The sequence below is a fragment of the Hipposideros armiger genome, unplaced genomic scaffold, assembly GCF_001890085.2.
Source record: "Hipposideros armiger isolate ML-2016 unplaced genomic scaffold, ASM189008v1 scaffold_32, whole genome shotgun sequence".
Classification (NCBI taxonomy): Eukaryota; Metazoa; Chordata; class Mammalia; order Chiroptera; family Hipposideridae; genus Hipposideros; species Hipposideros armiger.
This window is the reverse complement of record NW_017731382.1, coordinates 4,633,376-4,658,170: the sequence shown is the minus strand read 5'-3', so window position 1 is coordinate 4,658,170 and position 24,795 is coordinate 4,633,376. Positions and strand designations below refer to the sequence as shown.

General features: G+C 49.9%; 2 protein-coding genes across 3 annotated transcripts in view; both read left to right on the top strand.

Moving 5' to 3' along the window:
• The window catches only part of RAE1 (ribonucleic acid export 1), a 17,087-nt gene extending 6,085 nt beyond the window's left edge, over positions 1 to 11,002 (top strand). For both annotated transcript variants that reach the window (XM_019637391.1, XM_019637389.1), the window contains 8 exons: positions 4,060 to 4,146; positions 5,038 to 5,124; positions 5,247 to 5,318; positions 6,280 to 6,387; positions 8,426 to 8,532; positions 8,618 to 8,693; positions 9,241 to 9,435; positions 9,900 to 11,002. In XM_019637391.1, coding sequence (XP_019492936.1) covers positions 4,060 to 4,146; positions 5,038 to 5,124; positions 5,247 to 5,318; positions 6,280 to 6,387; positions 8,426 to 8,532; positions 8,618 to 8,693; positions 9,241 to 9,435; positions 9,900 to 9,986 — 819 coding nt within the window. In that variant the 3' untranslated portion in view covers positions 9,987 to 11,002. The remainder of the gene's footprint in view (positions 1 to 4,059; positions 4,147 to 5,037; positions 5,125 to 5,246; positions 5,319 to 6,279; positions 6,388 to 8,425; positions 8,533 to 8,617; positions 8,694 to 9,240; positions 9,436 to 9,899) is intronic.
• Positions 11,003 to 22,831: 11,829 nt separating this feature from the next.
• Positions 22,832 to 24,795, top strand: part of RBM38 (RNA binding motif protein 38) — a 15,409-nt gene continuing 13,445 nt past the window's right edge. Inside the window, exons 1-3 of the mRNA XM_019637388.1 lie at positions 22,832 to 23,214; positions 23,976 to 24,099; positions 24,547 to 24,601. Coding sequence (XP_019492933.1) covers positions 22,978 to 23,214; positions 23,976 to 24,099; positions 24,547 to 24,601 — 416 coding nt within the window. The 5' untranslated portion in view covers positions 22,832 to 22,977. The remainder of the gene's footprint in view (positions 23,215 to 23,975; positions 24,100 to 24,546; positions 24,602 to 24,795) is intronic.

Below are 24,795 nucleotides of genomic sequence, written 5' to 3'. Positions count from 1 at the left end.
AGCGCAATGATGGTGCCAACTTGGGCCAGTGAAGCAACGTCCTCCACAACTAGACTGAAGAACAAAACGACAGCAACTTGTCAGTTCCCCTTCCCTCAATTCCCCAATAAAAAAAATCTTTAAAACAAAAACCAAACCATTATTTTATTGACATGGTACCTTGAACAAAGGATTAGATAATTTCTTGAAGCCTTTCCTACCTCCAAATATGCCATGAGCCTATGTTGTTTTAAAATGTACTATCAGAAAATAAATCCTATGGGGAGAAAATGATCATTTTCTGTTATTAGACATTTGAAGTCTTGGTTTTTTCCCTCCCAGACTCTTGAACGTCAGCAATATAAGCAAACATGTTCAAATTTATTTGCCTCTGTGCTTTGCTCCTCCCTTCCTCCCTCCCTCCCTCCCTCTCCTTCCTTCCTTGTGTTGGTGTTATTGTTGATTGAGGAGAATTTAAGGAAAAGACTATTGACAAGAAACCAATAGCGAAAGTGAAGAACCTGTGTAGAGCCCCACAAAAATCTGTAGCTGTGGAGGGCCCACCCCCTCAGGAAAGGAACGGCCAGGGGATGGACATGACACTCAGCTCTCCTCTCCTCCTGGTGGCTGAACCCAGCAGCAAGAAAGCAAAGGGACCTGACTGACAGGCAGACAGATGTACCTCCGTGCAAAGGAAGCGAAGCCTCTAGGTCCCTCCCAGACCTCATAGGAACTTTTTGTCAGATTAATTAGATAAAACTTGCAAACAGTAAAACTGAATCTTTTTAGTGTATAATTCTGTCAGTGCATAGAGTTGTGGTCAAGATAGAGAACAGATCTAAAATGCCCTGCTGCCTTTTCGTAGTCATATCCTCCTCAACTCCCAGCTCCTGGAAACCACTGGTATGTTTTCTGCCCCTCTAGTCCTGCCTTTACCAGAAGGTCATAGAAACAGAAGCCTGCAGCGTGTAACCTTTTCGCTCAGAAAATGCATTTGCGACCCATCCAGGTGGTGGTGTCGGTCGGCAGTTTGTCCATCTTCCTGCCGAGCAGTACCCACGGTCTGGATGTATCACTATCAGTTCACCACCCAGCAGCACAAGGACCTTTGGCTTATTTCCGTTTTGATCACCCTGAGGAACACCGCAGTACGCATTTGTGGGCGGGGTTTTCTGTGAACCAGTTTTCATTTCTCTTGGGTAAATGTTTGGTAGTTGGGTTGCAGGTTGTATGGTAAGTATTATGTTTGATTTTGTGGGAAATGTCGAACTGCTCTATTTTACATTGTCGTTTTTAAATGACACCCTATATTTATATAATCTTATTCTGCTTATTGATAAGAAATGATTCTATTTATAAATATTTTGAGGTTGTTTAGGAGCCAGAGTTGCTGCCGTTTTATTAGCTATTACAGGACTCTTTCAGGCATTTTTATCATCTGTAACATGTATTCCTGACATATCTGATTGGGTTATTATGAAACTAATAGATATATGAAAACAGTTTGAAAAGTGATGCGTTTATTACAGATAAAACTTATTTTAAATTTACATGTGGGAAAATAGCAACTTGAATAGATTTAAAATATTTCTATTTTAGTTTGCCTGTCTTTTTTTATTGATCTGGTAACGGATCAGATGGTAAAGTTTCTTAGAAAGTATGGTAAGAAGTAGAGTTAACTGATACAGGAATTGTTTCCCCAATGTTACTGAGCGGCTCTTGGCATTTACAAAACGAATACAGCCTGTTCCCTTTCTCCAGGTTGTGCTCCTCCGAGCGGAGGACGCAAACGCAGGCGTGAAGAGTTCTGTTGCGGTGGATGAGCCAAGTGCTGAGAGGGGCGGGATGTGCCTCCTGGTGCTGGGTGGGCGGGAACACAGGAGCATGTGAAGTTTGGGAAGGAAGACGTGAATACTTCGTTAAAGAGGCAAGAATTGAGCTGAGTGTTGAAAGGAAAGGGAACCACATACCTGTAGCTTTTCGAGCCATCGTCTCATCTAGGCCAGGCGTAGGTTCAAATTTCAGCTCTGTCTCCTCCAGCCTTTTGACTTCAGCAGGCTATGTAATCTTTCTGCATCTGTTTCCTCACATGTCAAGTGAAGATGATGATAATAACTACAACAGACAATAGCATTATTCGTTTCAGCGAATAATTACCAGGCCCTTAGCGTGCTAAAGCACTGGGGATACAGTGGACATCACAGCAGGCAGAGTAGGTAGCTCCTGTGCTCATGGAACTCCTGCTCTCAGGACAGATGCAGAAACAGGAGGATTTCAGATAGTAGAAATTTGTGACAGCTGGACTAAATCCGCATAAAGTGACTAGCATGGTGCCTGTCGCACAGTAGTTAGGGACTTGCCTGCGGGAACATGGCGAGTGAATGGCTGAGCCCAGACCCAGACCTTCCTGGCCCCAGAGCCTGTGCGCTTGACAGCCTCCCTCCTAGTGGCTTCCAGGAAGAGCATGAGCTAGCCTGGGTGAGGTGGGAAGGGCATTCCAGGAGAGGAAGCCACGTTTGTAACAGCACAGAAGCACCAAAGAGCCACAGTTCCCTTTGGGGCAGAAAAGCCAAGCGTTCTAAGGACACGGTTGACTGGCAGAGCAGCTAGGCCTCAGTAGCTGGGTGGAGAGCACTTACAGATAGTGTTTCTCTGCCCCGGTAGGCCTGTTGACAGATTAGCCTCTCCCTGTGTGTCTCGTGGGATCTGGTGTTCTGCTGCCCCCAGTGCTGATCACAGCTGGAGCGTCGGTATTTTATCATCAGACTGAGAGGCCGGTGTGTCAGCCAGCCTCGGGGTAGCCCGCTGCATACATGAGAGTCTGGCCAAGGATTTGTAGGGGACTCCCTTTTAACTCATTAATGGTAAAGCAGGTATCATCACTTACATCAGATGGAGACTGGTAACTACAAATGGGAAGAAATGTTTTGACAGGGGAGGGTGGTGGTAAATCTTTGAGCTGTGGAACCAGAAATGAAATACGTACTTGGCTCCAGTTGTCAGCCGACTGTGGCCCCTGAGCCAAATGTGGCCCGTGGCCTATTTTTGTAAACAAAGTTTATTGGAACACAGCCACACTCATTCATTCACATAATGTGTGTGGCAGCTTTCAAGCTGTAGTGACAGAGTTTAGGAGTTGCAACAAAGAACTATAAAGACTTAAATATTTACCAAATAAATGGCCCTTTAAGAAAAGATTTGTCAGCCACTGGTCCCGACTTTCCATTTAGTGCTCTCTCAGGGCCGACTGAGTGGCTCAGTTGGTTAAGAGCTCACTCAAGAGTGTGAGCTTTGAGCAACAGGGTCACCGGTTCGATTCTCGGCCCGAGCTGAGATGCCAACAGGTGGCAGGATGGCTCAGCTAACAACAACAACAACAAAAAGTATAATTCTCCATTTAGTGCTCTCTCTTTTTAATATCTTGTACTTCTTCATATTTGTCTGACCTACTGTATGAGTTCTGTGTGTGAATATTTTAAAGGCGTTACACAATGAGTGTACTTTTATTGCATGCCTTTTGGATTGCTATTAACGTGGAGCTGAACAAAAGTAGCGATGAGTATAGATATGTGTGTATAGAGAGACAGAAAAAGGAAATGTGGCAAAATGTTTATAATTGGTGAATCTAGGGGAAAGGTTTATGGGTATTCATTGTTTTTGCAACTTTTGTGAGGGCTTGAAATTGATCAAAAATTAAAAATATTCAGTGGCCCCAGGTACTGCACATAGATACACAATGTACAGAGTCATTTTCTGAAGGACACGTTAGTGGGCTCTGCCTGCCTCTGAGAGGAGAACTGGGGTTGGGGTGGGAGAGAGACAGCTTTCATTATGTAACTTTAAGTGCCATTTGAGAATTTGTTTTATGCTATTCGCATATTATCTTTTAAAAAAAATCAATAAAAAATAGAGCTGAAAATGTGTTTTGTATGTGACTGTAGTTTACAATACGGTAGCCTCAAATAATTGGACAAATAAAAACTGCAGAATAAAACCTGCCTGAATACGTTCAGCCTAATATCTAAATATACATACAGATACAGATTTTTCTTATGACAGATTTTCTCCATTTTACTTTAGGATGGGAGCAAAGTATTTACGGCTTCTTGTGATAAAACTGCCAAAATGTGGGATCTCAACAGTAACCAAGCAATACAGATTGCACAGGTAACAGAAGATTGCCCTCTAAAAAAGGCTGGTGCTCAGGGATGTGAATTATAATTATAATTCTCTATTACAGAAAAAAATGCAGCTTCACTATACCAAGTTATATCGGTTAGACTGAAGTATACCAGAAACCCCCTCTTGCACACAAAAGTGACACCAGTTTCATAACCATTCTCATTCCTGCTACCATTTTGCAGATTATTGTCCAGGGTCTCCACGCACATATAGACGAGGGCGGTGCCATAGGAGCGCGTGACTTTAAATCTGTAAAAGACAGATGCTCCAGGCGGCCCTCAGCGTTCACGTGCTTGACACCCCAGCAGCCATGAGTGGCTTGCCTTTCACCGACTGCGATTGGCCACTCGTTCACCTGGCAAGGATCGAACGATGCTTACTGTGTGCCACGTCCTGTCACTAGGGGAAGAGCTACAGCAGTGAGGGGAGCACTTGCACATGCGCCGGAGCTCTTAGAGCCTCTCAGGGACAGCAGGCAGGCTCTGTGTGAGGAAGGCAAAGGTGACAAAGATGAGCGGACCTAGAGCCAGAGGGTCTGGCCTGGTGAGGAGCCCTTGGCCCGAACGTTTTCAGGAAGGCACCACATACTTTAAGGTCAGAGTACTGTGTGTGAGAAGCATTTCCTTGATCTCTTATGTCATCTAAGTAAGTAGATAAAGTATGGTGGTGTTCCCTACTAGTTATTTCCGATCATCTCCCCAGGGAGGGGCTAACTAGCATAGCCTAGTTAATTATGGGGAAGGGCTAAGATTTCCTTTGCTTTTTGTTTGGTATGACCTCAATATTTAAATTAGTTCCGTCTCTGGATTTTCAGAACTAAAACTGTTAGGCACATTGTTACGTTCACCTTCACCTGTTTTGGTTTTGTCTTGAAAGCACGATGCTCCTGTTAAAACCATACATTGGATCAAAGCACCAAACTACAGCTGTGTGATGACCGGGAGCTGGGATAAGACTTTGAAGGTACATATAATACACTGTTGAGGGACCACATGGCCCGACCAAGATGGCGCTTACTCGTTTATTCCTCTCTTTGGGCTTTAGCTCTGAGGGGTCACTTCTGGCTTTTTTTTTTTTTCTTTTAGTTTTGGGATACGCGATCATCAAATCCTATGATGGTTTTGCAGCTCCCTGAAAGGTGTTACTGTGCTGACGTGGTAAGGAATACCTAACAATACCCATTTCCTTTAAAAAAATAAAAGCATTTCTTACCTTATGCATCTTGCAATTAGAGAGTAAGCTAAAAACCCTTCCACTTTAGTAATAGCTACATGGGATATAGTTCAAGTTGCCTCAGTCATCCGAAATCAGGAGAACTTTGTGTTGCACTGGTTCCGTAATTACTGAATACTAGGTGTCAGGGTTTTTGGTCACTTGTTCGCTTGAATATATATCGCTAGCTACATGCCATCAGTATATGACGTTTATCGTGTGGCTGTAGGAGCATGAGCAGTCACTTTATGGTGTATACTTGATCTTTGGGGACTGTCTCTGAATGGAAGAGAGGCTGAAGAACTTTCTCCATCTGTTTAGTCATAAGTCTTAAAGTTTTGTACCATCTGCCCCAGTCATTCCACTTAGAAATTTGTCATGAGAAAAAAGTTTCAAATGGTCTTTGTTATATGTAATATAGCGAAACATCAGACATGATCTCATAGGCCAATGAGACAGACATGGTTAAATGAACCCTTAGTAGGTTCATTGGAGAGACTATCAGTCACTATTAGTATTCTTGGAGCACACGCTCTGAGTTAGTGATACGGGTTACGGAGAGACATCCATACACAGGTATATGTGTGTAATGCCCAGAGAAAAGACTGGAGTAAAATATACTGTAATAGTATATTTTCTAAGTATTCACATGTTTTATAGTTTTAAGAAACAAGTCTTAAAAATATATGAATCTTCTACTTTCAAATACGATTTCTCTAGCTTTTCATGAAATATGATATTGGATTTTTAAACATAGAAAAAATTCAGGCTTATTTTTGTGACTCTAAAAAATTGGTCTGATAGTTTGATATAAAAAAGCACACTCCTGGGGAGAATGGGAATAATAAAAAATAAAAAGTACAGTCTTTTATTTCAAGCATGTGTCTGCTTTCCTCCGTGCCCTAGATATACCCTATGGCCGTGGTGGCAACTGCGGAGAGGGGACTGATTGTCTATCAATTAGAGAACCAGCCTTCTGAATTCAGGAGGATAGAATCTCCACTGAAACATCAGGTGAGTCAGAAGTCAAGCCAGGAAGCGTGTGTTTATTATAGCAGCTGTCCCGTGCCTGTAGTGTGTCCAAAGGGAGGGAATCTAAGGATACAAACACAAATACATACTTAGTAACTACTACCCATCTCTGGATGAGCCCCACTTTTCCAGTCCTCCCTCTAACTCCTCCCTGGAGAGCTGAATGCTACTGAAGAAAATTGCAATCTCAGCGGATTGGTTCCATTGTAAACCAGACGGTTACTGGGTTTTCCTCTTCAGCTCCGTCTTCCACTTGCCATGGACTCCTGGGTCTTTTTCACTGTCTTCCAACTCCTAGACGCTCCCTCCAAAGCCTTTGTCTTAGCAGCTCAGATCAGCTCCTGCTGAGAAAACAGAGGCTAGCGTTTGGAACATCTCATCTTCCTCCTACTGAGTCTAGAAACCTGCCTGGGCCTGCACCTTGCCCCTGCCCTTTCCCACATGTTCGGTGGGGCAGTGTTCTCCGAGCCCGTGCTGTGGGACCCCCCCGCCCTCTGGCCCTCTCAGGAACCGTAGCTATTGATCACCCACCTCCCTCCTGTATCTCCCTCCTGAATCTCTTGCCCTGTTAGCACTTCTCCATTTGCACTGAAACATGCTCAAGTCTAATTCGTCCTAGAAAGCAAACCTCTCTTGACCCCTGCACCCTCCTCCAGTACCAGCTGGGTCCCCGTTGAGTGACAGTAAGAGTAGAGAGCTGTGCTCTCCTCCAGCCCATCCCCCACACCATGACCTTGCCATGGCCCCGCTCAGAGCCCAGTGCTGACTTCTCACTGCTCACGGGGTAAATCCCAAACTACTTGGTAAAACCTAGTCTGGTCTGACTTCACTTCCTGCCACCCCGTGCTCGGCACCCTGGCCTTCCGTTTGCTGACGGGTGCCATCAGTCTTTGCACAGTGACTGTACAGTTGTGTTCTTGTAAATTGCGTCCCTGGAGTTGTGCGGTTCCTGGTCTGGGTATTAGATGCTGTGCTGAGCTGGGGGGCACAGCTTGACCAGCCATGGTTCCTCCTGTCCTCTGAGAACTTACAGACTCTGTCTCTTTCGTTAATTTTTTTCTTTATTCACAGAAGTAATGGGTTTGCTATTTTAAAAAGGGAGGGGGGGGGCAAATAGTACAGAAAGAGAACCAGCCTCCACTGTCCACGTCCTTAGGAAAGTTGCAGCTCCAGCCGCCTCCTGATAGCAAACTGCTCTTTACCTCCGTCTAGTGTGGCTTAGCCCCCAGGCCCTGGTCCCGCCCCAGCACCTGACTAAACCACAGAAGCCAAAATGTCCAGTTTGGGGAGTGGGTGGTCATCTGGTTAGGCCAGGTTGTCATGACTGGAAGAAAGAAGTGAGGACGCAGGTGCGTCCCACTCCTGCTCCTCTGCCTCAGGAGGCTGGGTCGTGGGCTTTCTGTGGGGTCTTCTGTAGAGCCCTGGAGACCCTCCTTTGGGTCCCCAGTCTCAGGGTTGGACCAAGGACAGTGTCTCACGTCTGCATAGCATGTTCATAGCATAGAAAGTGCTGGCCCAGTGGCTGTCCCACTTGACCCTTGTCGCCCTGGGATTGCCAGGCAGATGCTACTTTTCCCACTGGGGAAGCAGAGGCACAGAAACACGGGTAACTTGATGAAGGGCGCCCACCTAGTCAGTGGTGGGCTGCAAATCAGAGTGACGTGTCTCACTCCCCACGAGGGGCCAGCACCAGAATGGGAACTGGTGGAGGTTTGGGGGGATGTGCTGCTGGGGTGACAGCAAGGCCTTCCGGGTGGCAGAGGTAGAACGAGAAATTGAGTAGAAGCATGTGCTCTGCCGTTTATTTATAAAATCATGTGGCTGAATACAAGTGGCTACTAAAAAGTTAGGAAATAATGCTTACTGGAGGAAGAGAAGTATCTTGATCACATTTGAATAACACGTTTCTGGTTCTTCTAAAACCCAAACAAGGGGTAAAGATAATTGACCTCCAAACTAGTTATGAAATGTTATGTTTTACATTGTGATAATACACTTTTCTTTTTTTCTTAAACCATAGCATCGATGTGTGGCTATTTTTAAAGACAAACAGAACAAGCCGACTGGTTTTGCCTTGGGAAGCATCGAGGGGAGAGTTGCTATTCACTACATCAACCCCCCAAACCCGTAAGTGGGACTCAGTCAGCTTGCAGGTTTTCACTTGAGACGTTTGTTTTTTAAAGAAAAACTTAGTTGGACCTTTGTTTTTTAGTGCCAAGGATAACTTTACCTTCAAATGTCACCGATCTAACGGAACCAACACTTCAGCCCCTCAGGACATCTACGCGGTACGTTTTAGGACTTTAACCTTGACAGTGCAGCAGAATGTAGGCTTGGGGGGGTGGGGAGCTGAGTCATTATGGGATCAGAAAAGATGACTGTGTCATCAAGTGCGTTCTCATCTGGAGATAACGGCCTGTGCTGAGGTTTCAGTTTTCTGTTTTTATGAACATGTTGACTTAGTTCTCTATTTGTCTCCGAGTGCAAGCTTCAGACTTTTTGGGGTGCTGGTAGACAGTTTATAGACTTAGCTAAAACCGAGAATTCACTGTTTGCTAAGAAAGAAAATGGCATTTTCCAGAGGTTCGCATCGTGATGTCACTAGCTACACAGTTAACTTCTGTGACTTGTGTTTGCAACAAGGGACAAGATTCCGTTCTGGGTGGCAGTTGGTCAGGGAGCACGACTGGTTTGTCCTGTGATCGGCGGGCAGCCAGCTCTAACAACATGGCAGCCGGGGCCTTCTCTTTCCTGAAGCAGGAAGCACGCGTTTGCCAAACCGGATTTCTCTCCCCCGCTCCCTCTACTGCTCATCATGCATGTCAATCCTTGTAGGTGAATGGAATCGCATTCCATCCCGTTCATGGCACCCTTGCAACTGTGGGATCTGATGGTAGATTCAGCTTTTGGGACAAAGATGCCAGAACAAAACTAAAAACTTCAGAACAGTTAGATCAGCCGATCTCAGCTTGCTGCTTCAATCACAATGGAAACATCTTTGCGTATGCTTCCAGCTACGACTGGTCCAAGGTGAGGGGTCCCACCTAATGGGCACAGGCGGGCACACTAACCAGCACCCGCACTTCCCCGTCTCTGTGGGTCCGTCCCCGGGCAGTCAGAGGTCTCCTGTTCCACGAAACCTCCAGTCTGAGTTAACCCCCCGCCCTCCCAGGGGCCTTGCCCCCTGAGGCAGCCATCGTGGCTTTAAAGTGGCGCAGGTTGAAAAGAGTCTCAACACCTGAAAGACTAACACATAAAGAAGATTTTTCCTCCAAGCGGGACACTGAAGACAGGTTTCCACCACGTCCCCAGGCTCTTCTCCGAGAATTGGAGTTTTTGTTGAACATCTGGCCCTTCTCGCCACCTACCTGTTAGTTCCCCTGAGAGATTCTGCCTCATGCCTGTAGCACAGGACTTGGCATACAAAAGGTGCCCACAAAATGCTAACTTGCGCTTTTTCATAATAAGATCATTGTGTTTTTTTCCCCCTTTAGGGACATGAATTCTATAATCCCCAAAAGAAAAATTACATTTTCCTGCGTAACGCAGCTGAAGAGCTAAAACCCAGGAATAAGAAGTAGTGGCGGAGCCTGACGGGCTGTTGGAGTAGTTTTCTCTGCACACTGCCTCGTCCGGACAAATTTGGATCCCAGTTTTTGGAGGGTTGTCAGCCAGGGATGTGGATTTCAGCCCCTGGAGAAAACAGTGGCACTGCTTAGCAGTCAGGGGCCCAGCGGGCCGCAGCGACTGTGGGTCCCTCCATTCCACTGCCCGATACAGATTTCCTCTGTAGCTCAGGGGGTAAGGCCTTTGTAGAAGTTAGATTCGCGGGCGGCCGCCAGGATTTTGCAGTGCTTCGTTCAGCAATGTCTGTGTTAGAGAACGCTGGGAAATGTTTCATGAACCCTGTACTGTCTTTTGTAATAAAACATTTTGAAGATTGCCTACTAAAGCTCCCTTTGTCCATCTTCCCACCCGCCAGGTAAGCCCTGAAGTGGCCGTCCTGTGCAGCATCAGGGTTGGGTTTTCGTTTGTGACTTCAGACACCTTTTGGGAAATGCAGAAATCTGCACCTTAGGAAATGGAGTCCTGAGCTGTGACTCTCCCATGTGGGATGCCTAGCAACAGCCTCTCTGACCATTGGCGGGCAGTTGAGTGTGGGTTTTCCCTTCCCTCCTTCATTCCTGTCTCTAACACCCCCAGGGCTTTTTGGCTCCGCTGGGCAGCTGTCCTGGTGACGGAAAGCGGGGACAGGCCTCTGTGGGCGGTATTTGTGTGGCCTTCAAGTCAGAACCCCCGTTCCCTGCATGGGAAGTGCCCTTTCCTCGTGCCCCCAGTAGTGATAGTTTTGGGGTGGTGCTTTTTTATTTCATCTAACTTAAATTTCCTGATGGGTAAGTATCAGATGAAATTCAGCTTAATTAATGTTTGACTTTTGAGTCTTGCTGTGTTTTTACCCTGTGATCCCAAATGCCGCTCATGCGTGACTGTTTGGAGCTGATATGTAAACTAGCCGAGATGGAAGTCATGTTGATACTGTCGTAAGATGTTTTTGGCTACTCAGAAAAAGCACTGACAATAAAATTTTGTATTGGAAGAGATTGCCTACACAGTTTAAATTCTTTGGTAGTCGGGTCATGAATGAATTCAGACCCATTAACTCCTTGGTTCTGTCTTTTAGCCTGAAAAATCATTTTTTGGGAGAGAGAAGGACAGGTACAACAGAAGAAGAAGTCTGAGCTTTCAAGTTAGTTGTTTACAGCTCGTTTGGCCCGCCCCTTAATGAGTCAGCCCTGGGGCTCTGATCTGTTCTCCTGGGAAGATGCAGCGAGGGAACGCCGCGAGGAGCAGGAGCGTGGAGCTTGGCTGAGCGAAGCTTGGCTGCCAGCAGCCGACTGGCACAAGGGTGGGAATAGATGGACAGCTCTGGTTGAGCCCTAGTGTCATTGTTTTTACAAGCTATGGTTGAAAATGACCACAAAATTATAAATCTAAGTCATGAGGTTTTTAGAGTGTTCTTTCCCACGATTGGGCCTGGCCTCACTACCAGGGGGATAGTTTATGTAATTGGCAAATTTGAAACATTTGCCCAAGTCTAAGGTTGGACTTCAGGTCGTCAGGAGTAAGGGAGCTCAGCACCGTCTCACCCACCAGGAGCTTATAGGGCTGCTGCACGTTGCTGGTGACGAACCAGGAAGTTTTTGTTGAAATCGTTCAGCTTCTTAAGATACTTGTTTCCATGTTTCCTAAGGCATAGGGAGTCTTAAGGAACTCCCCATCTTAAACCTCCGTGCCCTGCAGGCACCAGTTCTGTATCTTGCATACAATACGTGCTCAATAGATGTTTGTAAATCTGATAGCATCTTCTCAAAAAGAAGTGTAATTCCTGACTCCTAATTCATGTGAAGTCATTCTGCCATTAAAAATTTACTGGACGGACACCCAGTTAGAAATAGAACATGGAGTCTACAAACCTCATGGAAAAGACATGTTAGTTGGTTCACTTATTTTTTTTCCCAGCATTTTATGAGAATTTTCAAACATGCAGAAGAGCTGAGAGAGATTTACAATGTACACACACCTACCACCTGGATTCTACAGCTAACATTTTGCTTTCATTTGATTTGTCCATTTGGTTTTGCCAAACTTTTGTCCTCCGTGTCTGTAACACCACTTTCTTGATTATTGAGTGTCGATGCGAACTGCTGGGGAGGACCAGGTATTCAGATTTAGGAGTTGCATCCAGGAGTGCACTTGGTTCCTGTCATGTTTGGTCTGACCCCGTGTTCTAGGGGACGGATCCTGGAAAAAGCATGGAAATGTGCTTTGTGTGCACGCACACGTCTGCCTGTCTCAGTCGGGGGTCTGCTGACCCTGCCTGCCTAAGCCCACTTGATGGTGGTTTCATCTGTCACGAGCGTGGGCTTACTGCAATGAGGAATTGCTGTCTTTCATGAGAAATGGCAACTCGGGCGCGTGGCCATGGGTGAGAGGGCTGGTTCCAACGTGGTTTCCCAAGCATACTCAGCCCCTGCTTTCACTGTCATTTGCTTGCTTTTCTTTACATTGATCAACTTTTTAAAAGCCAGTTGCCTTTCAAAAAGAAGTGTTGCCATAAATTCAGAGAAAAAAATTTCAAGTGTATGGAAAACTAGTATTTTTTTGCCCAAAGTGGTAATCTTAAAAATTACCGTATTTGCTGGCGTATAAGACGATTTTTTGGCCCTGAAAAATATGCCTCCAAGTGGGGGGTCATCTTATACGCCAGGTACACTTCAGATAGACTGCCCATAGTGCTTGCCCCGTGCCATAGTGGCCTCCCGATGCCCGCCCACTTCATTCCACATACCGTTCAGGCATCAGCAGCGCTGCTGGGTGTATGCTCGGCTGTTATGCGATTTTGCTGTTATGCGATTTTACCACACTCGCAAAATCGCACACAGCCGACCATACACCCAGTATGATAGCGCAAAATCGCGAATCGCGATTTATGTATATGTTTGATTACATACAGCCTTGTGACAGTTTTCCTGCATGTCATAAGCATTTGAATATAAATATAAATGTTGAAATCAAATCTGATATTGTTTTACCTTTTATTTGGTGTGTGGAAGGTGTGCGGAAAAGGGGGTAGTCTTATACGGCGAGTATATAACAAACTCTGTATTTTGAGTGGAAATGTTAGGGGGGGTCGTCTTATACGCCCAGTCGTCTTATACGCCGGCAAATACGGTAATACAATGAAAATGAAAGAATGAATGTGAGACATGACAATACAATGAAAGTTAAAATGTACCCCCAAAAGTCACCTTTAAGGGACAAACATCTCACTGGGAAATTCTATTAAGGTGATGTTATTTTGTATGTTATAGGCTACTTGGTAGAACCCATCTGTCTTTTGGAAGGCGATGTGGGGACATTTTTTTTTTCATTCAAAATTTGAGTTTCCTTTGAAGGAGGGGCTTTGTAAGAAGTGAACCAAACACATGCCTTTAAATACAGGCACAGGAAAGCCAGCATTTTCCAGATTAAGTCACGACCCATTCGCTAGTTGTGAAATAACTATAGTTGCTGCAGCAACTGTATTTTATTTTTCAAAAACTGGAGCCACAAAAGATAGACTATTCAAGTACATCGCACACAGTGATGGTAATATTGTTTTGCATGATGTAATGTGTGTATATATGTTTATGCATGCAAGCATTGCATATTTTACCATCCTGGGTTGGGGTTTCTGTCCCTGTTACTTCTTATATGATTTAGGATGGGTTGTTGAGGTTCAGTAACCTCAAGTAGTTACTGTCATGAGTACTAGCCCTAACTCTCCCCGTATCCTATATTGATTATAATATGACATTTGAAATGTCCACACAACATTGCAGTTAAGAACTGCACCCAGAGTCAGACTTCCGGCCTTCAAATCCCAGCTCTGTCACTTCCCAACTCTGAGCAGACGATTTAAACTTCTCTGAACTTCAACGACCTCATCTGTAAAATGGAAGACATTAAAAGTAGACATTGCACAAAATTGTGGGTATTCAGAGTTACCCGTAGAATGATTCCATGGCTGGCCTGAAATACTTGCTCAAATGTTAGCTCCCACTGTGTAACTTCCGGGGGCGGGGAGGGGGGGTTGTCCGTGGGAAATTTCTCCCCCGGGACAAAAATGTCCATGGACCAGGTTGTCCTGAGACCTTTGTAAGAGGATTCCCGCAGGGGGAGGCTGTGTTTTGGTGCGGCCAGCAGATGGCGCTAATAGCTCCAATGCCGCCATCAGGGAACACGTTCCTGTGTTCAATTTCACGGATTAAAGTTTATTAGAGGAAGTAAGTTTTGGCTCCCCATTTGCTGCTGTTACTAAGCTTGTAAGATACTTAAAGAGTGGAATCGAAGGATTATCCTATTAGAAGAATATTCTTTAAAGTAATACACTTTTATCTTTAGAAAGATTGATGGTCTCCTTAGGAAACGCTGAAAGCAACCAGTTTTTCAGAGACCAGAGTCCTGATTTTTCTCCTTAAGAATTTAACGTCCCCGTTGGTTTCCTTATGGGACCTCGAGGCCTGGTTGCCTGTGGTGTGGGAGACTGTGAACACCCGCTCACCTCTTAGCATCTATCCCTGGCCTGGGCTGGTTAGGAAAGAATCGGAAACTCCAGTCTCTGCCCTAGATGGGTATTGGAGGCAAACAGGCCATTTTACGACGTGTTTTAGTAACTTTGAAGCTGGAGACCTACATGTGGCTAGTCGGAACTGAAGTGTAAATAAATGTAAAATGCACAGATTGCAGACTTGGTACAAAAAGGCGAATATCTCTTTATTTCAATTACAGGTTGAAGTGATAATATTTTGGATAATAAAATTAATGTCACCTGATCATACTTTTGTAACCATGGCTACCAGACACGTAAACTACACTGGCTTGCAGGATGTTTCCCTGGGACTTTGCTATCCTGGGCCCTGTGATGTTTGGAGGTGCCCCCGCTCATCACATCAAATATTAACATGCACCCACGTCCCACCCTGAATACACATTCTTTTACTGCAGATTGTTTGAAAATCTTTGCATGTTTTCCTTCTGAAATTATCTGGCAGTCTTTACGTTTGGCAATGATTTCTTAACGATCACCTTGAATACTAGGGAATTTTTCAAAAGTGTTTTCTGACAAATTGTTTTCAAATGTATTGAATGTGTTGGAACACTAATGAGGTCTAGATTGACTGCATCTGTAGACATTTATTGAAACTGACTTATTTGGGGTTATTTTTATATTTTGAAGCCAATCCCTCTCCTTCCCCTCCCCACTCAAACATTTTTGGAGGCCCTCAAACAAGCCCTGTGAGTCCCAGACATTGGGTCCAGAGTGCCTGGTGGGAAGTCTGCCTGGAGCCAGCGCTTAGAAAGGCAGTTTCGACAGTTTCCTCCAGGGGTGCTGGGGTGATAGTCAGAGGCTGCCAGTATCTCATAGCTCTGCGCGACTTCCTGCTAAGTGGGGTTTAGTCCCCCATTTCACAGATCTTGCTAGGGAGATCCTGTGTGGCTACAGTTTTGAGAGCTTTGTAGCACAGTAGGTGTTAACGTTACCACAAGGACATAAACCGACTAAATCACTGTAGCCTGTTGTATGTAAGTCTGTTGTGAATTTCGCATCAATATATTGATAAATACCTTTTCAGGTGACGGCCCCTTTCCAAAGCAAATAAGGAAAAACTGTTGCGTACTTGCTGAAAGCATACGTGGGTCCCTGAAAAATAACTGGCACGCATTCTTATTTTTGTAGCTTACCCTCGCTGGTTGTGGGCTGGGGTGGGGTGGGGAGAGGAAGTGGACAGAGTGCTAAGAAGAAACTCAATCCCCAGCAGCACATGGGCCAGGTCAGCACTGCCCTTTGGGTCGTCACGGCCATCGTCAGTGCCCATCAGGTCTGCATCCTTTTCTCTTCCCTGCTACTGGCCAGAAGTGTGGGCCTCTTCCTCTGTGTCTGAGTCTGTCCAGGGGCGCCCCGATGGGCCTTACAGTGTCAGCATGACTCCAGGTGAGCCACAGGTGGGCGGTGCTGGTCCCGGGTCAGATTTCAGGGGCTGGGAGGGGCTGGCTTTTCCTCTCTGGCTCTGACCTGGACTTGCGGCCACCACTTGCCGCTTTCCACGGTGGTGCCTCCTGGCCTTGGGTGCCGCCTCATGCACCATATTTGCCACCATTTCCCTTCCTTCGTGGATCTTTCTGGATCCAGGGTGGGCCTTTGAAACAAAAGTACAATGGAGGCTGAGTTTTTCCTGAAAAAGAACTGCTTAATAACCAGTAATTCCCACTGTCTTTAGATCCAGGGCTCCTGGTGCCGGAGAGTCCACGGGACCTATCCAGGGTCTTCTCCGCTTAGGACTTCATGGAACATGACCCGCTCCTCGGGCCGCATCACAGCCCCCTGGCCGGTGTGAAAGACCCTGCACATGGTTCTGTGCAACAGCTGAGAGCTGCCTGCAAAAGCAAAATAGATATTTGTCATGGACTAAATTGTGTCCCCTCCCAAATTCACACGTTGGCATCTTAATCTCCAGTACCTTAGAATGTGACTGTATTTGGAGACAGGGTCCTTAAGTGGTTGATTAGTTAAATGAGGTCACTAGGGTGACCTGGTGTCCTTGTAAGAGGTGGAGATTAGGACACAGATACACAGAAGAAAGTCCATGTGAGGACACGGAGAGGCAAGGAGAAAGGCCTCACAAAACCCCAGCCCTGCCGACACCTTGATCTTGGACTTCCGGCCTCCAGAACTGTGAGGAAATAAATTTCTGTCATGTAAGCCGCCCAGTGTGTGGTGCTTCGTTGCAGCAGCCCAAGCTGAGTGAGACAGGAATCCCGGGCAGCCATTGCCCTTGAGCTGTGTGACATAGTGTCCCCACTACTGACCCCAGAATAGATTCCACGCCCACACCGTACCTCCGGGAACCTTCACAAACATGTTCCCAGAAGTGATGGTGTCTTTCACCTGCCAGGCTGCCCCCACAGAAGTGGGCAGGTGCCCTCACTCCGATGTGGAGACAGGACCAGCCCTCACCCTAGCACTGGGTCACAGACTTCTCACAGCTCAGGTATTAGCAGCACACCATAGGGGCCGGGGAAGGACTTCGTTTGCACAGCAGGGCTTCCCAGCTCCCCAGTGGCATGCCCCAAACTAAAAAGTGTGTAGCCTCTGGGGTGTGACCGGCCACATTCATAATCTATGTTTACACATCGGCAGTCCCAGCTTTTCTAAGGTTGACATAGGCTGGGCCCTTCTGCACTGGTTTGGGGAGGTGGGGAGGGCGTCTTGAAGAAAGAGATTTGGAACTTTGTCCCACAAGTAACAAGGAACCACTGAAAGCACGTGTGGGAGGACTGATGAAGTTGCCACCTCTTCACCTGGTCCCAGGCCGCTGTGTAGGCTGGAAATTGATGTGCGCCGGGTGAAAACATGAAAATTGCAGGGGTTTGCATTTACCGAGCTCCTGTTCAGTATGGGGACAAGCTCAGCACTTTCTGTGGACTGTCTTGTTTCTTCCTCGTAAAAGCCCTAGGAGGAAGTCACTGTCATTATCCCCATTTTATAGCTGAGGCGACTGAGGCCCAGAGAGATCATCCCTTGCAAGTGTGTCATGTGTGCCGGTCACACATGCAGGGCTGTCTGGTCTCGGTCTGCCCTCTGCTTTCTCTGCCAGGGCCCCAGCGCTGCCTGCACAGAAGGGAGAGTGACTTTTGCCACCTGATGAGGAGGAACAGAAAGGAACCTAAGAGGTGGGACTCTGCAGAGCTAAGCAGCAGGGCCCAATCCAGGCTCGCCTGACATGGGAAAGGCTTCCAGCCCCGCGTCTCTCACGCTTCGTCTCTGGCTTGAAGCCACAGGAACCCTGCGTTGCTCACGTCTCTGGGAAAATACATAGGCTTGGGGGACCCTTCATACCCCTGTGTCAGTCTCCTGGGATGTATTATTCATGCATTTGTTCATTCACTCAGCACAGATTTATTGAGCACTTTCCACGTGCCAGGCGCTGGGAACATGACGGTGAACAAAGTGGGCGGCAGCCTGTCCTGGAGCTGACGTCTAGTGGGGAGACAGACAACGAAGGGAAAAGCAGACAGATGTCGGAAGTCGGGTCGGGCAGGGACACGAGCCATTGAAGGATGTCAGTGAGAGAAGACGCCTGGATGGAGTGTGAGTCCCTGGCCCTGGGCACATCCAGACCGGTGACAGCCGATCCAAACACCAGGACGGACTGAGTAGGAACTGAAGATCTGAGCTGGTCTTGGGGCTGCAGCCAGATGGTGCCTCTGGGATGCAGGGGGGGATGGTGGGGTCCCAGCCAGGCCACTGGCTGAGTGAAAGGGCCCCAACTCAGGAGACGGCCAGGAGGGGTACAGGAAAGGTGGGCGCAGGTTCTGTTCCCAGTAGGGGTGGGGTGAGAAGGACAGGAAGTGACGTAAACTAGGGATGTTTTAAGTGGAAGGATCCTTAGCTGGACCCTCCCCCCTTTCCCAGCTGAGCGGTGATTCTATCTGCTCCGGACTCTGTCCTGCTTTTGTCTCTGACAGCATTCGTCTCCTGGGCCCACTGAAGCAAATGACCACGAACTGGGCAGTTGGACAACAGAAATGTATCCTCTCCCAGTTCTGGAGGCCAGAAGTCCAAAGTCAAGGTGTCGACAAGGCTCTGAAGCACTAGGAGGGGAGACTCTGTCCCATGCATGCCTTTCTCTTTAGCGCCTGGTGTTGCCAGAGGTCATGGCAGTCCTGATAGGTGCATCACTCCACCCTCTGTCACGTGGCATTCTCCTCGTATGTCCCTGTGTCTTCTCTGGCCATCATATAAGGACAGCAGCCATTGGAGTAGGCCCCATACTAATCCAATATGACTTCATCTTAAATGATCATATTACAAAAACTTTTTTCCAAATAAGGTCACAAGCACGGGTACCGGGGGTTAGGATCTGAACATATTTAGGGGAAAACACAGTCCAACGCGCAACAAGTGCTCACACCCAGGCACCATCTCGGACAAGGACTGACCTTCCAGAGCAGGGTCCTGAGTCCAGGCTCTCCCCATAGGGACAGTGACAAAGCCTGTGAGGTGGGACTTAGCACTCAGACATCTCCTGAGTGAGCTGTGTCAGTCAGGCAAGTGTGGGTGGTGGGCGGTGGGCAGGGGGACAGGGCCTTTTCCACCTGCCATACCTAGAGCTGCGAGCCTGGCTCACTGTCCTCAGCCTGCACGCCGGGCAGCAGCGGCCACTGGGCCGTGACTCTGAGCAGCCCGGCCTGTGTCCCACACCTGTTCTTTTTCCTGTCTTTCTCCCAACCCCCCCCCCCCCAGTGCAGTGAGCGCTGCTATGATGAAGGGGCTGGGGCTTTAGAGGCAGGAGCACCAGCCCAAGGTCACAAGGGGTGGGATCTGCCTCTGTGCCCACCTCCCAATGCCCCATGCCACGTGGACTGAGGGAAGCGAGGGAAGGCTCCCATCCAGGCCATGCTGGCCCCTTCAGCCGCAGTCATCAAGCTGTATATGCACCACCGGGAACGCTTTTGGTTGTCATCATGGAAAACCCAGCTCACAGTGGCTTAAACACTGCAGGTTTTTGGCATTGGTTTAGCACAACTTTTCTCAATCTCAGCACTGCGGACATTTGGGACCAGATAATTCCTTGTCGTGGAGGGATGTCCTCTGCACTTTAGGGTATTGAGCAGCTTCCCTGGCCTCCACATCCTAGATGCCAGTAGCATTATTTCCCTCAAGTTAGGACAACCAAAAATGTCTCCAAACGTTGCCAAACGGCCCCCGAGTTTAGTGGTATCAGGGCTGGTAGTCTGTGAGTGTCTTGGACTTTGCCTCGTTCGTCGTCACAAGATGGCTGCCACAACATCCCACCAACGTTCCGAGCAGAAAGAGCGATGAAGGCCTAATAGCAGCAGCAGCTGTCTCTTTTAGCAGAAAAGCAGAAGCTTCCACAGAAGCCCAACAGATTTCCACGGAGGTCTCACTTTACTGAGCCTCTCTGAGGTCCCACCTGCCCAGCCCTCAAAGTGGCGAGACAAAGCCGCCTTCAAGGCTGTGGGCCGGACAAAACCGGATCATGGGTCAGCCAGCCATTTCCTGGCCCTTGGTGACCTTGAGTCCACTCTGAGCCTCAGTCCCCTCCCTCTGAAAACTGGGCTGATAGAATCTTTCTAGGACGTAGGCAGTTTAGGGGTGAAATCGGCTAATTTATGTGAGTAATCCAGCCAAGGACCTGGGCCCAAAGGGGCACTCCAAGGTGACTGGCGCTTATTTTATTAGTGGCATGTGAGGGTTAACCACATAAAAGTGCCCCGCACTAAAAAATATTCGGTACAATGTTGGTGGCCGTATCTTCCCCCTTGGAGCCTTCGTCTTTTCTGTTCCCTCGGCTGTTCCCTACACGCACGTGGCTCTGGCTCTCACCAATCCCCAGAGGCCTTCCCTGCCACTCAAGTACACACCTGTCACTCTTCGCCCTCTCTCGGCCCCGCTTTGCTCCCTTCTCAGCAACTGCCTAGAAAATGTACCTACATATAATATTCATTGTTGCTCTACTCCTCCTAAAGGTAAGCTCCTGGCAGGAAGCTGAGAGGCACGTTTGTTTCCTACCTGCAGTATCCCCGGGGCCTAGCACCCGGCCTGCCACCTGATGGGGCATTACATTAATAAGTACGTGTTGGGTGAATGGCTGTCAGGCAGAAGTTGGTGACACGTGGGGACGTGGTGCCACCACACAGGCAGAGAGGTTTGGCGATGCAGAAACTGAAAGGATCAGGGAATGAACCAGTGAACGAACTCGAACCTGGGCATCCGCTTTTTAAGATATGTCCACCCCCATCCCCACACCCCAGCCTTCCGGGCTGGGCAGGAGCGCGAGGTGCACGCAGCAAGCCTGCCCGCCCCGGGGTGAACCAACGCCCGGCCCGAGTCTACGGCTTCCCCCTTTTCTGACCCTGAGTCCCCGTCCTGGGAGGCCACCCTGGTCGGGACCCTTCGGGATTCTTCGTGCTCCCGTGCCCCCAGGGCGCCAGCACGTGCTGCGCAGACACCCTCCGCCGGCTTGCAGCCACGCTCCCCTGGGCATTCCTCCCCGCGCGGCCGCTTCGCCCGGGGGGAAGGGGAGGGGGGAGGCGCGGGCGGGGCCGGCGCGGGCGGCGCTGGGATTTGAAGTTCGGAAGCTTTGGCCGACTGCGCCCTCGGGCGTGTGCCAGTGCGGCACCGCCCCTGCCCCAGCCCCTCCTGTCCACGGCTGGGGACAGCCTCAGAGAGGCCCCGTCTGTCACAAAAGGGGGAACTGAGGCCCGGTGAAAGCACATAGCTTACCCAAGATGACGCGGCCGAGCAGTGGGCGCCTTCCCTGGCCCAACAAGTGGTCACACTTTAATCCAAGTTTTCAAAGGGCGCTCTGAGGGTCCCCTGTCTGGTTGAGAGTTCTCTTCCTTTCCTTCATTCCATCTTGCGTTAACTCAACAAACGTTACCTGAGGCCCTTTTGCACGCCAGGAGATGTGACAAAGGCCCAAAGGCAGGATTGTGTCTGGCAACTTGGAGGGACAGCGAGTGACAAGAGGAGAAAATGAGGTGAGACAGAAAAGTGTGTCCTCAGTAGGTCCTCTGAAGACTTGGGGTCCCATACCCAGCGTGAGGAGGCTAGGGCGGAGATTTGGGGAAGGAAGGATCATACTTCAGTGGCTGCCCGGTCGAGAGTGGGGTCATGGAGTCCAGGGGCTTGAGGCAGGTTCTTCGGACCTGGGGTCAAATGCAGCCCCACAGACAGAAGGTGCTGGATAAACATCTGAATGGCTAGTGAACACTTTGCCTGCCTCCCTGTCCCCGTCAATCCACCAGGTGCCACTCCAGTCCCTGCAGACCCAGCCTGTGTCCCATTGTCCTGAGAAGAGGCCATAGGGTTGGGGCCAGGAGTGACCCTACTGAGAGCTGCAGCTCCCCATTGCACAGGGCGTCACAACCACAGTGCCTAGACCTGCGGAGGGTTGGAGGCCCCCAGAGCCGGGTTTGACACCATGGTGTAGCCCACCTGGAGGGGAGGCTGGTGCCAGGGCCAGGTTGGAGGGCAGAGCCTGTGCAGTCCCAGGGCCTGGTGCTCAGAAAGGCCCCACGCTGGTTCAGGGCTTTCCTGTCATGGACATTCCTGACTTTGAACAAGGAGCCCTGGAAATTCTGCAGTGGGTCTTTCCTGGTGTGACAGTCACAGAAGCCTGGAGATGGGCCTGTTCCTATGGTCGGGGACAAATGGACAGTCCTCTGTTTGCTTTCTAGTCGTGGTCCGCAGATGGAGGAATCCCTGACACCAGCTGTGGTTGGAGATAGACTTTGGAAGAGGCCAGAACTACTTCCCACGCCCAGTCACCTTCTCAGGGGTGCCTCGGGGATAATCTGTGTATTTCTTTCGGGATTATATACTATATATTTACTTATTGAGTTGTCTTATTCATAGAAGCTCCATGGCGCTAGAGTGTGTCCTGTGTATCCCTGCAGTCCCCACGCTCTGATAAATATCTGTCCAACGAATTATATCTTTAGATAAAACAAAAATCATTTCATCTTTAATATACTGGCACTGGAGTAAATGTTAACTCAATAAACATGATCTAATAATCGTTTACATCTGATTCATTAGAGTCTGCGCTTCACGCTTCACGAGGACAGCGGCCTGGAACCCGGCGGGCATGTAGCAAGACCTCAGGAAAAATCGGGGTGCGCTCCAGCGCCCGGCGCCCGGGGCGCGGTCCGGACTACGTTTCCCGACGGTCCCCGCGCGCCCAGGGCGGGGCGGGGGCGGGGTCAAAGAGAGCTGGGGGGCGGAGCCGGCTACAAAGCCCGGGGGCGGGCGCCGGGGTTCAGAGTGCCCGCAGCGCCGGCCGGAGCGCAACGCAGTTCAGCGCGGCGTGCACGGCGGGAGCGGCTCGCGAGTGGACGGGCCCGGCGGTTGGTCCGGCGCCTCTGCTGTCCCGCTCGCTCCCCGCCGCCCCCCATGAGAGCAGCCCCGCGCGGTCGGGGTCCGTAGGCGGTGGGGCGCCCCCCATGCTGCTGCAGCCCGCGCCGTGCGCCCCGAGCGCGGGCTTCTCGCGGCTCCCGGCCGCCTCCGGCGCCATGCACGGCTCGCAGAAGGACACCACGTTCACTAAGATCTTCGTGGGCGGCCTGCCCTACCACACCACCGACGCCTCGCTCAGGAAGTACTTCGAGGGCTTCGGGGACATCGAGGAGGCCGTGGTCATCACCGACCGTCAGACGGGCAAGTCCCGCGGCTACGGCTTCGTAAGTGGCCCCGCGGCCGGGCGCACACCCCAACCTGCACTTATCTTGACCCGGAGCGCTGAGTCAACCGGCGGGCGCACGCCCAGCCGCCTCGGGGCCACCCGGGGCGCCTCCGGCCGGCGCCGGCACCTGCTGCCCCCTCTCGGGCTCCGGGGGTGGCGGTTCTTGCTCCAGCCGGTCCCGCCCCCGCTCCCCTCGCCCGGGTCTTCCTGCCCTCACTCCATGCCGGGCTTAAAAGGGAGATCCGCTCGCTGTGTGCGTGCCATCACAACTCCTCCAAGTTTTGTGGAGAGGTTCTGGGGACAGACGACGTTCTGGAGCAACAAGCTAAGTAGCAGAGTCTTCAAACCTGGGCGCTTTGGAGCCCGTAGCACCCCTCCCTCCGTATTTTCCAACAGCCCCCTCAGCCGCCACAGATAAATATCAATTTAAGTAAAAATCGGCTTGAAAACAGCTTCTTCTAACTACAGCCTCTTCTAACCCTTGCCATGAGGGAAGCCACAGACACCCCCCCCCACTGGCGGGCAGGCCAGACTGGGGCCCCTGCCTCTCTTGGGGGTGCCCATTTCCCCTGGGGATTGTTTCTGTCCTTGAAGGCAAGGCTTCCCAGAACTTCAACTTGGAGGGAGGAGCTGGGATCCAGGGGGCAGCTCGTGGGAGGGCCCCGGGTGGGGAGAAGGAGCCGGGGCCTCGGCGTAGCGCGCTGCTCCCCCACCCCCGCCCCTGCGAGGAGCGCCCCTGATGTGTCTGTGCTCCTCCAGGTGACTATGGCTGACCGGGCGGCAGCTGAGAGGGCGTGCAAAGACCCTAACCCCAACATTGATGGCCGCAAAGCCAACGTGAACCTGGCCTATCTAGGCGCCAAGCCGAGAAGCCTCCATGCGGGTAAGAGCCTGTTTCCCTCCCTGGCTCTTCTGGGCCGCTGCATCCAGCGTTGGTATCTGCCTCCTGGAAAAGCGTCCTCCCGCCTCCGCCCCCGCCCCAGCAGTGGCCGCTGGCTGTCATGTGCTTACAGAGCCGGCACAGGCAGCAATCCCTTAGCTTGGGAGCTGGACCCCCTTCTAGCCGCGTGCACCAGGGCCACAGGGTGAGGAGGGCGTGTTGGGCAGTTGTCAGCTGTCCTCAGGGAGGACGTTGGTCCCTGGGACCTGAGGTCTGGAGGAGGAAAGCATAGAGGCCGCGGCCCTCGGGGTCCCTTGGCCTGCTCAGCTGGGAGCTTTGAGGGGGTGGCCAGGGAGGGGAGAGGAAGTGGTTTGTCCCTTGTGGCTAGAGCTGTGTGGCTGTGGTTCTTCCCCAGGTGAGGCCGAGCCCCTAATGAGTCTCTCATTGTAGGTTTTGCCATCGGCGTACAGCAGCTGCACCCCACCTTGATCCAGCGGACATATGGGTGAGTGGAGTGGTTGGCTGGGAGTAGGGTGGGGGCTTCCTGGGTCTCCCAGTGGAGGTGCCCATTCGTCCAAGGGAGCTTTCACCCCGATCCTCCAACCCCACAGCCTTGGCTGTGCGCTTTGCGGCCACCTTTCTGTGTCAGAGAAACGTCACTTTCTCCAGCCTTTCAGAGACGTGATTGCGTGGTGGGGG